Raw genomic sequence first — 16,454 nt, 5'->3', positions numbered from 1 at the left:
TTGGCATCCTTTAGAGTCCTTGTTGTGCCCGTCTCTTATGTCGGAGACTCCGGATCGAATCCTGTCGGAGCGGGTTGAGTACACTATAAAAAATAAAAACGGAAAATGTACTGGTAATTTTCTGCCAGTATACATTATCCAGTAATTTTATGGAAATTTCTGTTAACCCTTAAAACACAAACTAATGCAATGTGTAATTCACCTGTAAAAAACGGAAAATTCCTTCATATTTATACAGTACTATGTCCTCTATTTTTACAGACTTTTTACAGTGTAGGATTGAATTTTCAGACTGGAATGTGGTTCCAGGATCAACAAAATATATTAATCTGAACGTATTTTACTTGGCAACATTTTGGTGACCATATTGTATTACAGTAAACAGTATGAACATAAATAAACTTGAGTTGAACCCAATAAAGGTGTAATATAAGTATTTACAGTCTAACATTTGCATGACTCGTGCTTTTCAGGAAAATCCGACTGACTGAAGGAAATCTCAGTATAAAGTCGATTGACTGCCTCACCGGCAGCGCAAGCCTCACTTAGGCTACCTCGTGATTTTACTAAAAAAAATACATTTGATTAAGTAATCAACTATCACAAGTCTCAGAAAATCAGAGAAGGAAGGAAGAGCTAAAGGAGGAAGGAAAAGGGTTTGGAGTTTAACCCACATGATACATTCCAACTCATATCTCTGTCCAGTTGATTTCCTGTCCTCCTGTGTAGGCCTACAATACAAAATAAGGTTCTTTTTAGTAGGATAGTAGTAATAAATCACATCTCATTTGTCCCAGTCAAAACTTCATATTAAAAACATATAGTCACACCTACAAAATACAAAAACCACCAGAAGGCCATACAGTTTCCTCAGGTTCATTCATTATCCTCTCTGATCACGTGTTTAGGATTATGCTACACCTGACACCTCATTTCATCAGAAGTGGGACAATGAAAACAATCCTGTGATAGTGAGGGAGCAGGTGTTTTTATTCGGTTTCACGAGAAGGGGCACAAAAGCACGCTGTCTGTTTCCCTCTGAAATACTTTGTGGTTTGTTTTCTAAAACCACTGTGCCCCTGTATAGTATATAGTAGACCTAGCCTACTATATAACTGTGTGTGTGTGTGTGTGTGTGTGTGTGTGTGTGTGTGTGTGTGTGTGTGTGTGTGTGTGTGTGTGTGTGTGTGTGTGTGTGTGTGTGTGTGTGTGTGTGTGTGTGTGTGTGTGTGTGTGTGTGTGTGTGTGTGTGTGTGTGTGTGTGTGTGTGTGTGTGTGTTGGAGGGATTTCCACCTACAAAATACAAGCAATAACAAATAAGCATAAATATATAGGCAAAAATGACAAATCCATATAGACCAAAAGCAGGTTCATAAGATAAAAGCATCTGTTAAATTAACGAATGTGAAGGTTAAAAAAGCTCAGAAATATGAGAACACCAATTTGCAAATGTGAACGGGAAATGAACAATATATAGGCTACTGGATCTTTGTAGGATGTACATGAACACACAGTATCCAGTATAGCGCTAATCAATACTGCGATAAGAGTGCCCTCTGCTGGTGACTGGAGAGAGCGCGATTATACATTTGAGACAAGCATGTGTGTAAAAAATATTACGGGGATGCTAAAGGTACATGATGGTGTTAAAAATATGAGATGGAGAGGGGGGAAAAGGCTATATTTAAATTCATTTGCCTTCTCTTGCGACAGTTCCTCTGTGTAATAGGCTATTTAACTCATTGGTGCTGCTCGCGTGATCAATTTTTTTCCCCCAATGAAATTAATGTAGCTACTATATTTTAGTTTTATGTTTTTTATTTAATGCTTTCTATTTTTGGCAGATTTTATGCTTCTAAATTATATTTATGTAATAGCTATGATTCATTTATTAACTGTATAATCACTTTTTAGCATAGACATTTCCAAGCATTGTATGTATACATTTGCATGAAAATGTTATTTAGCAAAGTGCCCTGAACATTATACTAACTGCAAATGTAACATATATAATTTTAAATTAACAATAAAAACTACTGGCAACGCTAAAAAATGTGCATGTGTTACATGTAATTTTAAACTATGAAATATAATTATTAAAGTTTTCAGGTTTTTTTCTTTGCATTGTTGTGTGAGTCCATTAACCATCCATGTTTAAAAACAATAAAAGCATAAGAAATCCTCAATATGTTATGTAAAATACATATTATTTGTGTCCCAGATTTTCACTCAGTCCTGTTACCCTCACACATTGCCCCTTCTAAAAACTTGCAACATGCCACACGAGTCACGACACATTTCAACAGGAAGTAGCATCAAAGGTAAGTCCTCTCACTTTTATTTCTATATATTTGTTGATATTGTAACTATGACTTAGAAGGCTTTAACTCAACGTACTCTCCTGTTACCTAAATTATTTCTTAGATGTTAGGCTATTTGTTTATTTAAAAAAATATATTAACTTGAAGTAGCCTAAGTCAATACATTGCATGTACAGTGCTTCCTGGAAACTATCCACAGCACTTCACTTTTTCCACATTTTGTTATTTTACAGCCTTATTCCAAAAAATGGATTCATTATTTTTTCCTCAATTCTACAAACAATAAATAATGACCACGTGAAAGTAGTTTGTTTGAAATCTTTGCAAATTTATATATACCATTTTTTTAAATCACATTTTCACAGTATTCACAGCCTTTGTCATGACACTCAAAACTGAACTCAGGTGCTCCTGTTTACTCTGATTATCCTTGAGATGTTTCTACAACTTGATTGGAGTCCACCTGTGGTAAATCTAACTCTCCCGGATAACTGAAAATGAGCAAAGAGGAGCTAACAGGTGGAGTGAGTGGAGCTAATGCTGCCTTCACGTGCTATCGATATTAGCGTAGGCTACATACGAGTTTTCGAGGTAAAAATTGCACATGAACGCCCTCTGATGTCGTGCTTATAACTGGGAAGTTCGGAAATAACTTTGATAGGCGACCCGAGTTCCCGAGATGGGCGTGGCATAACCGTTAAAAATGGCGGATGGGAGACGAATTTCTGCTGTGGCGTTTTATTCTGGGTTTTTGTCCCACAACAATTTCATTGTTTTGTCTTGTCGTTAAAGTAGTACATATTTACATAAATTAATAATCATTTGAAGCCATTGTGTATTTTAAACACATCGAAAATAGCATCATTCCAGAATAGTGAGCAATTGCTCAAGCTTAAGCTGACTATCTCAATAGTGTGGTAAAAGTAGCTCTTCAATAGGATCATGTATGGCTGAAAACTATTTCCATTTTAGTCTTTAAGCGAGAAGGGTATTCCTGCACAACCGGAGGCTGCAGTTTCAGGACCCCAGTTCTAAGACCGCAGTTCTAGGACCCTCGTTTTTTGTGACAGCACCACCTACCGAATTGAATCACCAAAACACTAATTTAAGATGGACGATGGACACCGAACAGATTGTGAGTACCGATATTTAATCAAGTTTTATTTTATAACGTTTAAACGAAACAAAATGTACTAAAGTGAGCTGCTAACTATCAATTAAGAATTAATTCACACAAATTAAGAATTTGTGTGCTAGTTTTATTAATTACTATGATGTTCTTGATCCACTTCCTGATCTCACTCAGAGCAGACGTGTTTTCCCACTGCTCCCGCTCCGCTCTAGCGTTTGCTCTTGTTTGGTCTTGTTCAACTTTCTTTTCTCTGACCCCCTGCTTGCTGGACTCCTGAAAATACTGAAAATGGAATTGATTAACTGGTCACTCAGCGCAATTGACAAGATTTTCCCACAAAGGAAGGGTGCCCCGGGAGAACCCATCTGCCCGGACGGGACCTTCACTGCGGGCTACATGCGGGACGCCTGGAACAACTGGCAAGTCCTGTGCCTGGAAGCCCTGTCCGTGGAGGATGCAGAGGATATATTCATATTTGTATTTTTGATAGCGGGGTTCCTATTTCTCGGCCTTGGGATTGCCCTGACATATCGGAAGATTTGTAAGACAGCTGCCAGCAAATTCACCCAGCCGCTGTCTGTGGAAATTATAGGGTGCTTCGGGGTTGTGCGTGACCGACAGAAGGTATTAGATCAGAAAGTGACACAGATCGATGAACTGAACCGTTACATCTCAGCTCGGACTGTGGAGACACAGAAAAGAGTGGACACCATCGGGGGACAGACTGGTGAACTTCTACGGATTATGACCGGTCTGGGTATGAAATTGGACGAAATGTCCAAGTCACTTCACGAACCGGACGTGCGCCAGGAACGCTGAGGATCAGTGACTGATTGATTGATTATGATCCGGACAAATTACCGAAGATCAACTAAAATGGATTAAAATTGCTTCATTTCACCCTGTAACCCCCACCTTCTCCCTTTCTCTCGGTTGGGAGGTCAGCTTGACAGCTGGGTCTGCTATCGTTCCCCGTGCACTGCCTTATCTCCCTTCAAGGGCAAGCCACAGAACTGAACTGTAAACATCTTAAGTTATGGCTGACATTCTCACAACACAAACTCAGACTCTTACTCGCACCATACACACCCACCCCGATCCCATCCCCCCCTCCATCCGTCTGCCTCCTTCCCTCAATTCCTCCCTTACCCAAACCAAACAAAAAATCCCATCACGTGACCACGTGTGCTGTGTTATGTTATGTTGTGTTTCTTTTATGTACGTATGCTATGCTTTGCAAAATCTGCATTTATTTTCTTCGGAGAGCGTGTGGCAGCGCCGCAATTGGCTGCAGCCCGGAGGCTTACTCCAAACGTATTTTCGTTGCTGTGTACTTGTACATTTGTAATGACAATAAACTTCTATTCTATTCTATTCTATCGTGGCGTGGCCATGATTTATTAAATCCTTTTTTGATTTTTAATGACTATAATACATCTAGCCAGCTGCCAGCACATTATTAAACTTAAAAAGATGACAAAAGCATGTTGGTGTAAGGGTGTGTACCTAGCTACTGTACTAGAGGGCACACTTGCTGAATACTCATTGTTTTACCATAGTTAAGAATAAAATATTCTTACATAACTGCTCTGACTGCCTGGTTGCAGTACAATATTAGCCTGTCTAAATGATGCATAATGTTTGACAAGTTCAGCCATTTATATTTTGGTTACGTTCTTATAGCCTGTACTGATATATTTTTGCTGTGAAAGATTAAAAAGATTAAAATGAATCCTTTAATTAAAAAAATAATAATAATTCTGTATGAATCTTGCACAAATGTTTTTTTGTTATCCTTGGAGCTGGACTGAAAAGACTGGGCATAACATTGCAGTGATTAATAAATGCATATTTAGCTACTCCAAACATTATATTCCATTCTGCTTATCATGTAGAGTTCATAATGTAACCGAGATGGCAATGGCTTTTGTCATGCATGTTACCTTTTGTTGCTTTTAGGGATTGCCACGCCATCACTGTGGAAATGACAGCAGGATTTTCATGTTAATGGTAAAGTCTCAGTGTTTTTTTTGTTGTTGTTTTTTTTTTTTTTTTTTTTTGCCAAGTATATAGTATCTTTCAATGTCACACATCTTTCAGATGGACATGGCTTTCATTAGAAAGAGGTGGTGTCTTCTTCTGATGGAGCGCTTCAAAATAGAAGGGTATTATATCAATATATATTTGTATATTCATCTCTGTAACACTTGCTGTTTTTTTTATAAATTGTGCAGTTATGTTATCATCTACAGTTCATTTTGTGCCGTGGCTCATTTATCAAAATCACCATGTTCACCAGATTAGTATAATGACTTTCAGTCGTCATCCATTTAGCTAAGTAAGGTGTATAGGAAATGTTTACAATAGTTGCCTCATGCTGTATGCAGCTTCAACTGTATAGCACCATGGTCTCAACTGGTGGATATTGCTCTTATATACTTACAAATTTGGAGTTTGGAATTAGACATGAGTAACATTAATATTCTGTTTGGCTTTCTCTCTCTACAACTCCAACAGTGCACAAGTGTTAAATCATATGTGTATATATATATATATATATATATATATATATATATATATATACATACAGCCATTCCCTCTGTGCAGCAACTGATGAAAAAAGGGGTCTTTTTGGTGCTGTTGTTATTGCAAAAACGACATAAATATATATTCTTCAATCATTCTTGAGTCTTGTCTTGCCTCTATACAACCTTTAAAATATCTGACTGTAATTTAGTGAATGCATATACTGATTCCATATTTATTTTACCTGATTATGAACTAATTAGTTAAACTTAAGGAGGTTAATCAATATACAGTATAATTCAAGAAACTAAGATTTTTAAGGTACTCAACTTTTTTTTAAAGATTGATATACATTTTTCAATTATATTTTGTGTAAATAAATGTTTCAATTTAAAGTTGTGCATCAAAGCAGGTATAACACACTTTGTAATTAACCTCTGATGCATTTTGAATTTAAAAAAATCACATAAAATATACTCCTGAGATTAAATATCTTGATACTATGTAGGCTACTAACTAAACCACCTGGGTCGTAGAACTGAGGTCCTGAAACTGCAGCACACCGCTATATCATCCAGTTCTGTAGGTGGCGCTGTCACAAAAAACGAGGGTCCTAGAATTGCGGTCCTGAAACTGGGGTCTTGAAACTGCAGCCTCCGGTTGTGCAGGAATATACTACTGCAGCCTTATCTTGTCTACATTATGCCTGTGAATGTGATTATAAACAATGCTTTCGTGTTGTGCTGCTATGTTTGCCAGTGATTCTATGATTTTCTAGGACCGGGAAATGACTGAAATGGTTTTAGTAATAAAATAACATTTTCCAAAGACGCACAAAAGTATGAACCTGGTGTCCTCCATTCTTCCCGACAACAAAGCACCTGAACACAACAAGCTCGTAATCACGACTTCTGAAGTGGGAAGTAGGAAACTTCCGATAGCACATGAAGGCAGGCAGCATAACACACAGCAGACAAACAGCCAGTAGTGACAGCAGCGGCTATCCACCTGTCACTCAAGTGGCCACGCACTTAATTATGCAGAACTTAAAGGCTTTATATAAATTAAACGAATTAGTTATTTAAAAAAAAAAAATCACCCCCCTAACAGTTGTCACGAAGGGCAAAATTAGCCGTATAGACCAAAACCACAATTTGTTCCAGGCTGTAAACATGTTTTTTCCCCTTCTTTTTCCTGCTATAAAATTGGGCACTTTAACATGGGTCTCAGTGAGAGTCTCTAGTGGCCAGTTTGAGTCACTTCCATATTGGCTTCCAAAGACAAACTGGGGGAGGTTGTTTGTTTGGACATGATTTGGAAAAGCAAACACCTGTCTATATAGGGTCCCACAGTAAACAGTGCATGTCAGAGAACAAATCAATCCATGAAGTCCAAAGGATTGTCTGTAGACCTCTGAGACAGGACTGTATAAATACTGTGATAAATAATTAATTACTTATTATTTAAGTAATGTTACTTATTATTATTATTATTATTATTATTATTTAAGTAATGTAATTTAGTAAATGATTTATTTACTGTGATAAATAAATAATTAACTAAATAATTACTGATATATATCACATAAATGAGGGTTATCAGAGGGTTAACATATGTTTGTTTATCATGATTATTGAATGATGTTGGTGCAGCCGAGTCTGTAGCCATTTTCAAAAAACATCTTAAGAATGAAATAATGCCGTTTGAAAAATGTGTGTGTGTGTACTGTGCTTGCTTGTCTAACTGAGACTTCTTACAGCACTTGCAGTGTTGTTTCCCTTGTTTGTTTCGTTGCTTCTATGCTCTCCCCCTTTTTGTAATTCGCTTTGGATTAAAGTGTCTGCTAAATGATTAAGTGTAAATGTAAATGTTGTGAGTCTTTGAACACTGGGTGGTGCTATGTTTCAAAACGTACTGCTAATCTCTCTGATACACACAGGCCCACTCAGGATAGCAGGTACTGAATTCCCCTAAAACGAAAGTGTCTGTGGAAGCAATAAAAAGCCCAATTTATAAAATGTATTTATGCCGGTAAACCACCATTTTAGCCAATTAGCAATGAGGAGCGGGGTAAAATCACATGAGTGCCACCCTTCTTGACAGCAGAACCTGCAATACAGAAATCCTGAACTTTTGCATAGTTTGGCCATTCATAATTAAAACACATTCTTTAAATTAAAAAAAAGAAAAAAAATCATAGGCCATGTAAATAGACAAATGTTATTTATTTTATTTTTTTTTGTAAAAATTGTATTTAGTCTGTTTTCCATATTTCCATATTTCCACTCTGTGAGGGGAAAAAAGTAAAAATATTTTTTATTGGGTAAGCTTTCAAAGTTATGCCAGACCTCTTTTCATTTTCCTCTGACAGTTCAAATTCCCAAACCCGACTCTATAACCCTATAGTAAATAAGCTACATGTAGTACTATATTATTACTCCATACTTAAAGGGCTAGTTCACCTTAAAACAATGAAAATTATCCCATGATTCACTCACCCTCAAGCCATCCTAGGTGTGTATGAGAGATAATAATAAATATCCTGTCTTTTCTAAGCTTTATAATGGGCGTGAACATAGTTTTTGAAGAACAAAAAAAGTGATAAAAGTAATCCATACAGCACAATGGGGTAAATTAATTCAAACATCCATATAAACTATAAACACTAGCTTCTGGTCTCTGGTAAAGAGTGACCTCTGACCCGACGCATGACATTGATGAACGCGGAAGTGCAGAGGATTGAGCAAAACACCGGTCACAAATTAGAAGTCTAAAACGAGAATTTCTTAAAGAGAAATGCCGGAGGTTGCCCTGACCTATTCGTCAAAGCTTATACGCTACTCCTACTTCTACATCTAACGTCATGAGTCGGGTCAGAGGTCACTCATCCGTCTGAACTCTACTCGGCCATTACCGGAAGCAAGTGATTACAGTTAAAAATATGGATATTTTTCTTACAAAATGCATCGCTTTGCTACAGGAGACATTTATTACTCTGGAGCAGGGCTACTTTTATGATGGATGGACGCACTTTTCTGGGCTTCAAAATGGCACCATTTACTCCCATTATAAAGCTTGGAAGAGCGAGGTTTTTAAAATATATATAACTCAGATTATGTTTGGCTGAAAGAAGTAGGCAAAGTCATGTACACCTAGGGTGGGTTGAGGGTGATATATGGGATCATTTTCATTTTAGGGTGAACTATCCCTTTAAATGTATACTTACCCTTTATTGTAAGGTGTCCGTGTTACAGTGTGCAATCACCAGTGTAGGCTAAGTGTGTAAGCACTTAGTTGAGTTAGAAGTTTTAATCAGATTATATGCAACACAGACGTTACGACACTTCGCGGTGGACCCTAATGAAAAAACGTACAATTGCTTAATACAATAGGCCTATAGGCTACAGCCGCCTACTACAATAGTTTGAAGTTTCAAGCAATGATCAAACAGATTCAAATCTTCTGGCTTCCATTATGAAGTAAGACACCTGCCGCAATCCTCCTGCAACGCTTCACACATACACAAAAGAAACGCGCCAGTCGACCACGGAGAGAGAGGCGTGTTGACATTAAGCGGCATCATGGCATAAGACACAGAAGCGCTGGCACACGCCCTCTCTTTCTCTCTGCCCGTCTCGAGAGGGAAGTAAACGCCAAGTCGACTCTTTTCATCACCAGACCGACTTCTATGCGAGGAGCGCATCAGGTGTTATTGAGCGAAACAGGAGCAGCGAACGCATTCACATGAACATTCGGCGAACAAACTTCGATCCAAATGAACCGGCGGAAAGCGTCTCGGCTTCACGGAGCGTTTTGGTTCTACTCCACGAGCGAGGCTTGAAGAAGCGGTAGGATGTCAAATGCCACAGATGAGGTCAACCCGTATCCCCAAATACGCGTTTGGGCGTCGGGAGTTTCTCTGATCATTTTGGCTTTTTTCAACCTGATCATCAACTGGACCATAGTGCGCGAGGGACGCCTGCGGAGCCACGCGCGCTTCGTCCTCGTGTTCCACCTGTTGTTCTCCGCGCTGGTGTACTTCACGGTATGTTTCAGCTTCTACCTACAAAACTACCTGAAAGCAGCGACCACGGCAACCATATGCATGGTGCTAATAAGAGGTCTGATGACAAGCGGTTCCAATATCATCCTCACCATCACGGCGATGGCGCTGGACCGTTATTTCGCCATATGCTACCCGCTCCACTATGGCAAATTCTGTTACAGACCATGGCCGTGGCTCATCGGGATCTTTACATGGGGACTCGCGTCGATTATTCCTCTCACGTTGCCCCACAAAATGGCAAATGACACAGTAGCCTGCGGAAGGAAAGCTTTGCGCGGCGGGGAAATGCACAAAATCCTTTTAATATCCATTTGTACTATTCTTATCGTGTCCAGCTACGTGCGGATATTATATGAGGGACGCCGCCTGGGTGTGTTGAACCGGCGCAACCGAGCCGCGTGTCGGACTATCGCTCTCCACGGCACGCAGCTCGCCGTCTACATCCTCCCCAATTTTATACTGTTTTTGCTGCATATCCTTAAAAGCAAAAAGTTGCTCGAGAGTTCCACCAAAGAGTTTTTTGCTGTCATAAGTTTTGCCTTCTTCAGCCTGGCGCAATGCATCGCGCCGATAGTATATGGACTGCGTAAAGAGGAACTTCTGGAACATCTTAATCACCGGTTCCCGTGTTTATCCGGCCGGTTAAAACGCATTTTGGAGTGGACCGTCAACATCACCCATCCCACAAGGCGACCCCAGCAAAGGTAGGGAACGAGAAATGACCGCGTATTTGTCTCAGCGTGGGCGTGAAGGCGCATTACGCGTCGCGTTATAGGGGTGCATTTGGTAAAACTTGTATTAATCTGCAGCATATTTCTAATAATTATGACGTATGCCATTTTGGACTTAAATATGGGGCGCAGAGCTGAAGACAAGCAGCTTTTGCTTGTTCGGATGATTGTAAATGATCTGTGAAATGGCGACGAATTGGTTTTGTTAACTGGAATTTCATAGAGTTAACGTTCCAACGTAAGAAACTATAAAAAAAAATTAAAAATAAACGTTCCAATCATGTCACAGAAGAAACAAAACACTTTTTATTCGGCTGGTCTGTACTATAGCTACTCCCAAAAACACACAGACAGCTCAAGAACACTATGCTTCTCGGTTTAAAAAAAAAGTGCGTTTGTTCCCCTGAACTAAGAATGAAATCCACCTGTTTTCACCCTACACAGAAGGACATCCTAAAAGGAGCATATTAGCACCCTAGAGTACAAATAGGTACTACTACGAACCTTTTTGTAGTTAAAAAGGGTACAAATGTCCTTTTAAAGGGTACAGCCCCAGTGACAGGCTGTTACAATTTTGACGCCCCTTTTCTCTGTGTATTCATGCATGCATGAAATAGGTCTGTATAACCTGTAAATAGGGTCTACAATTTAGTCATAGCAGATAATAACAATAATAGATTTTTATTATAACGCTAATGATACATAGGGAGAATAATTAATCAGATCTTAATTATGATTAATATCCTCATGAGATTCAGCAGTTCATTTTTGGTTAAAAAAGTGGCGATTAAATTAGGTTAAAATATCATATAATGCATCGAGTCCTAATGTGTTTTGAAATGGCTTTTCTGTCATTTAAATTTAAATTTTAAAAAAAAAATTCCGGGGGTGTGGCCAACTGTGATTTATGAACATAACATAATATGGGAATATAATAACCATTTTCTGTCTGGATGTTAAAAGACAATAGAATAAGCTTGAATGCTGTTTGTTTTTTGTTTATATTGTGGTCAATATGACCTATAGAGACAGATCCGTTTCCACATCAGTGTAAACATTAGTAAATCCAGCGCCATATTCGGTTCAAAAGCTTGGGGGCGGTTCGATTTGTTTGGTAATGTTTTTGAAGTATCTCATGGTCCCTAAGGCTGCATTTATTGATCAAAAAGGGCAGTACAGTATTAGTGAGTACATTATTATATTTTGAAATGCAATTTTTAAAATGTAAATACTCCAGTCTTCAGTGTCACATTCTAATATGATGAATTCGTGCTTAAACTACATTTGTTATTATTGATGTTTTGCTGATTCATATTTTTTGTCAAATTCATGTTACATTTTTTTATACGGAGCCCCTAAAGGGATATGGCAAAGAAAAAATACGAGATGAAATAGTCACGTTCCCTCGCAAAACTTTTGTGCTTGCGATTGAACTTAAAGTTTCTCGTGAGAATGTAACACATTTGTAATAGAACGCAAAATCATTGACTATTTTTCCTCCCATCTCGTATTTTTTCCCACCACTATGTCCCCTTAGGCATCCCATATTTTCAGGCTTTTTTGATTAATTCAAAGTGTTAAAGCACAGCTTTTATCTTACAGATCCCAAACGTTTGAACGGAAGTGTAGGCCTATGATAAAGACTTAGAACAGTGCATTTAAGGAAACTGGTGCAAGATAGTCACTTTGATCTGGTGGTATTAAAAAGGCTAAAGCCACATATCACACTTAAGGCACAGACAAACATCTGATTCATGTTTTAAAACCTGCACGGCTACCGACAACTAAATGCTAAACATTTTAGGCTTCTTTAAGCTGGTTTGCTGGACTCCCAAGCTGGCTTTAGCTCAACTAAACCAGATGAGCGCCAGCTTGTACAGGCTGGTAGACTATCTTAAACCAGCCAAGACCAACAAACCATCTTAGGCAGGTTTCTTTCAGCACGGTCAGTAAACCGAGAGACCATACTGAAAAAGTACTGACAACCAAGTTGTACCTTACTGAACTGAATTAACCCAAACTTCTGTTTATTTCAGGGAGCGGAGAATGACTTCAGAGACTTTATTATCAAGAGAGATCTCACAGACGACTGTGTGACCATCTCTGGATTACCTGCCGTTGATTTCTTCAAATGGAATATTTACGAGACAGAGACTAACACTGAATCAAACGTTTGCCGTGAAATTCAGGCAACATTTTTTTAAACTGAGAAAACAAGCACGACTTTTAGAAAACTGTGATGATTTCTACTCTTCAAGCCCGGAGTTAATACAGCAGCTATACGCCGTTTGGGAATCCCTTTTGCCAAATGGAGAACGAAAGACAGTCAACTGTGATCTTTATATTAACAGTATTAACTGTAAATAGTATCAATGACTTAATGTCATTATGCGGTGCGGATCTGAATGCTTATTTTCCTAAGAGCGTTGCCAAATCTCTTCTCTTGCATTGTTTCAGCAAAACATGTATAAGCTAATAACCCAAGCAAACAAACTAAAACTTGGATTAAACGACTGTGAAGCAGGTTTAACTGAACTTTCATTTCCATGTTAAACAGGTGACAGTAGACTTTGGTGTGCTATGTTTGTAACCACAGCATCATAGTTTTAATAAGGTCACTAATGTTTATTCACCATTTCCTGTAAACGGTCTAAGTACAATATATGGTTAACCAGTCAGAAACGAATGCAGCAGCGAAAGGAGATTTGAAATATTGTCAAAGAAGAGCACATATTTATATTTATGTCAGATCAGCACAGCTGTATTGTTAACAGAAGGTCTTTATTTTTTCTTTAGGAATAATGACATGCTTTAAAAGGAAGAAGGAAATACTCATTTAGGATAAACTATTTTACATACGAGTCCAAATGTAGCATCTACTCTTGCAGGCATTGTATATCTGTGAAATTTCTACATTAGCGAAGAATGTTGCAATAAGCTTTTATCCTGCACTTCAGTATTTGTATGGCCTTAGATTGTTATTGCCTGCTTGTAATAAAGACATTCTGTATTTATGTTCATATCATTGTTTAGTTCATAATTCCCTTAAAAAAACCTAACTGAGACAGCCTGATATGATGTGAAACTCAACCGTCTTTCTATTTTAGTCACGAGAACACACTTCTAGGTAACTCTGGGTAAACATTTCAGATTAAAACCATGGAAACAACTAACTGAAGTTAAGGTTCAATATGTAAAGCCACTAAATAAAAATGTTCACCAAGAATTATAAATTGAAAGCATTTGCAAAATGCAGGCAGTTGGACTGGATGTTGGACCGGAAAGGTTGAAAAGTTTCAAGAGCTTCGTTCCGAGTGTATCTGTACCCCATTGAACAATAGCTATGTTCCCATCCACTTATATTTATGTGCATTTTGGGATATCACATGAAAAATAAACACTGGATAGAAACACCAAGATTCACACAAATTCAAAAATCGCGTATTAAGTGCTTAATTGAGGCAGATACATTTTTTTATATGATAGAAATACAGGCACAAATGATGATGGAAAACATTTACAGAATAAAACCCTCAATGCGCAACCAAAAACTTGCATGACTGTGATTGGATAACTGGACTAACCAGCAGACCAATCACATCGCAGCATCTCAAATGTTGGTTTGATGGTCCTGAAATGCCCGAGTCAAAGCCTCTCATCAGAATGATTTGGTTTAACTCCCTCCCAGAATCGTTCACAAACAGCAAACCGAACGCAAGATAACATCAGCGTTTACTGCATTTTGTCACAAAGGAGGAGGAAAAAGAAACTGTGGCGAGAAAAAAAAAAGTCAGCTTCTTCCCTGATTGCAGCAACCTCCTTTTTTATTACTGATATTTTTGCCCAATGTCCAAGGAAGGGACAATTTTGTTCTCTTGAACCCATCTGTTTTATGAAAATACTTTGTTTTATGCATTATTCCAATTTTGCGCACACTTTGGATGGAAACATAGCTAACGTTACTCTTTTATTATTATTTCAGCATATACAAATTTAACAAGCTTATAACACAAATACAATCCTTAGATGTACGTTAGATTTGTATACTCTACACATCCTATCCATTCCATTAATTTACATACTTTAATATGAAATATTAAAGCACTCCTGTGGTTGAAGAACACGATGTGACAGACTCCACTCATCAAGGACTGCAGTCTGGGTAAAGTGACCGACTGGTTAGAGGATATAATTGGCTTTAAATGCCCAGTGGATGAGGAGATACCACCCCTCCGTTTTCCACCACAGCAGCAGAAATGGCACGTAGGTTCTTGAAGATCTGCTTGGACGTCCCTGACCTGAGGAACTTGATGTCCTGCATGACTCTCTCATGGGCCTAAATGAAAGAAATCAGGGATTAATGCTTAAAGACGGGACTAGGAGAAATCATAAAAAAAAAAAAAGTGAACAAACACTGACCTCAGTACACCAGGTTTCACACAGCATCTTCTCATGCTGGGCAGAAGAGTGGCCTTGGCTGAGAGACCTGGAGGCTCTGAGAGAGGAAAACCAGAACACACACACTATAAAATATAAAAAATACATGCTTTTTAACATTTTATCAAAATCTGCACCACTATTACTGAATTATCTCCTTGTTAAAAAGGAACAAGTACACCCTTTTACAAAGTCTTGATTTATGCTTTTAAACTTGAGTGTTCAAATAAAAAATCTCACATATTTTACAGTTGCAGCTCCTCTTTTCCCAGTCTGACAGTAACGCTCTGTTTAGTTCCGGTCTCTATGAAGCCCCTCCTTCTGAAAAGCTTAATGCGCTCTGATTGGTCGGCTGAATCAGTGTGCTGTGATTGGTCAACTGATTTGAGCTTGTTTCGAAAATGCCTCGTCTTTTACCATAACCTCGAGTTTCAACACACTACTAACGCAACTCAACCAGGCCCAGTTTCCTTTATTTTGCGAATGCCTTGGCTAGGAATTATATAAATGAGTAATATTGTGACTCTCCTGGTTTGTCCCTAGAAGAAATTTCAAAACTACAATGGAGGCGTTTCCGGGAGTTCAGAAACACCGATATAAAGAAGAACTCCCGCTGGAGTGACTTGGTGCTTTGTAATTTTCCAGAACATTTTTCATGCTCTAACAGCAACATTACACACTGAAGAAAGTTGAAAATCTCAAATAAAAACCTAAATAGGTCCTCTTTAAACTCCCCTCAATGAGTAAAGCACAGTGCATGGTCGTGGGTTCAAGGAAAGTAAGACCTTACAAAATATTGAGTGTAATCTACGTTGCTTTGAATAAAAGTATCTGTCAAAAATGCATAAATATGCATGTGTGAAATGTAAAATTTGCCAATTAAAACAACTCTAAACTGCACTTCAAGCCAAGCATGAGTATACAGTGTATATTTTCAATGAATACATCATAAACCAGACTTGTACATATTCAGGATGCCATCTGATTAGTAGTTGGCCATCTAAAAATCACCCCTTTGATGCTGGGGTACTGTGAGTGGTTGCCAGGGCGTTGCTATGTTGCTAAGTGCTTGCTTACTGGCCCGTGCCAATAGACCAAGTGTGTGTTATTCTGGTCAAGAAAAAAGTAACAGCACACCTTTCCTTTACAAGCTGCACGATTTCAGGCCTTTATTCTGTTTTGGGGTTTAAACAGCCCCCTTATCCTCAGTATGAGCAATAATAATACTGATGCAAATTAA

The 16,454-nt window shown here is 38.3% G+C and overlaps 2 protein-coding genes and 1 long non-coding RNA gene across 5 annotated transcripts in view; 2 read left to right on the top strand and 1 right to left on the bottom strand.

Annotated features, from left to right (window-relative positions):
* Window positions 1-3,216: 3,216 nt before the first annotated feature.
* Window positions 3,217-5,962, top strand: LOC137086413 (uncharacterized). The gene is made up of 3 exons (XR_010907511.1): window positions 3,217-3,457; window positions 5,414-5,464; window positions 5,555-5,962. It is a non-coding gene; the product is annotated as an uncharacterized lncRNA (long non-coding RNA).
* Window positions 5,963-8,324: 2,362 nt separating this feature from the next.
* zgc:194312 (uncharacterized protein LOC794943 homolog) lies at window positions 8,325-13,797 on the top strand. The gene is made up of 2 exons (XM_067446169.1): window positions 8,325-10,750; window positions 12,814-13,797. The coding sequence occupies exons 1-2, from the start codon at window positions 9,834-9,836 to the stop codon at window positions 12,872-12,874; spliced, it is 978 nt and encodes a 325-aa protein (XP_067302270.1). The 5' UTR covers window positions 8,325-9,833; the 3' UTR covers window positions 12,875-13,797.
* acadvl (acyl-CoA dehydrogenase very long chain) overlaps window positions 13,540-16,454 on the bottom strand; it is a 32,244-nt gene continuing 29,329 nt past the window's right edge. For all 3 annotated transcript variants that reach the window (XM_067446141.1, XM_067446147.1, XM_067446153.1), the window contains 2 exons: window positions 15,197-15,272; window positions 13,540-15,113 (listed from right to left, as the gene is read on the bottom strand). In XM_067446141.1, coding sequence (XP_067302242.1) covers window positions 14,976-15,113; window positions 15,197-15,272 — 214 coding nt within the window. In that variant the 3' untranslated portion in view covers window positions 13,540-14,975. The remainder of the gene's footprint in view (window positions 15,114-15,196; window positions 15,273-16,454) is intronic.

This window comes from Pseudorasbora parva, chromosome 1 (assembly GCF_024679245.1).
Source record: "Pseudorasbora parva isolate DD20220531a chromosome 1, ASM2467924v1, whole genome shotgun sequence".
NCBI lineage: Eukaryota > Metazoa > Chordata > Actinopteri > Cypriniformes > Gobionidae > Pseudorasbora > Pseudorasbora parva.
This window is presented reverse-complemented; position numbering and strand designations above follow the sequence as displayed.

Excerpts from the sequence above, each read along its gene's own strand:
- zgc:194312 (XM_067446169.1), top strand. The coding sequence starts at position 9,834 with ATGTCAAATGCCACAGATGAGGTCAACCCGTATCCCCAAATACGCGTT. Across the intron at positions 10,751-12,813 it reads ACAAGGCGACCCCAGCAAAG|GGAGCGGAGAATGACTTCAG; the intron begins GTAGGGAACGAG and ends TGTTTATTTCAG.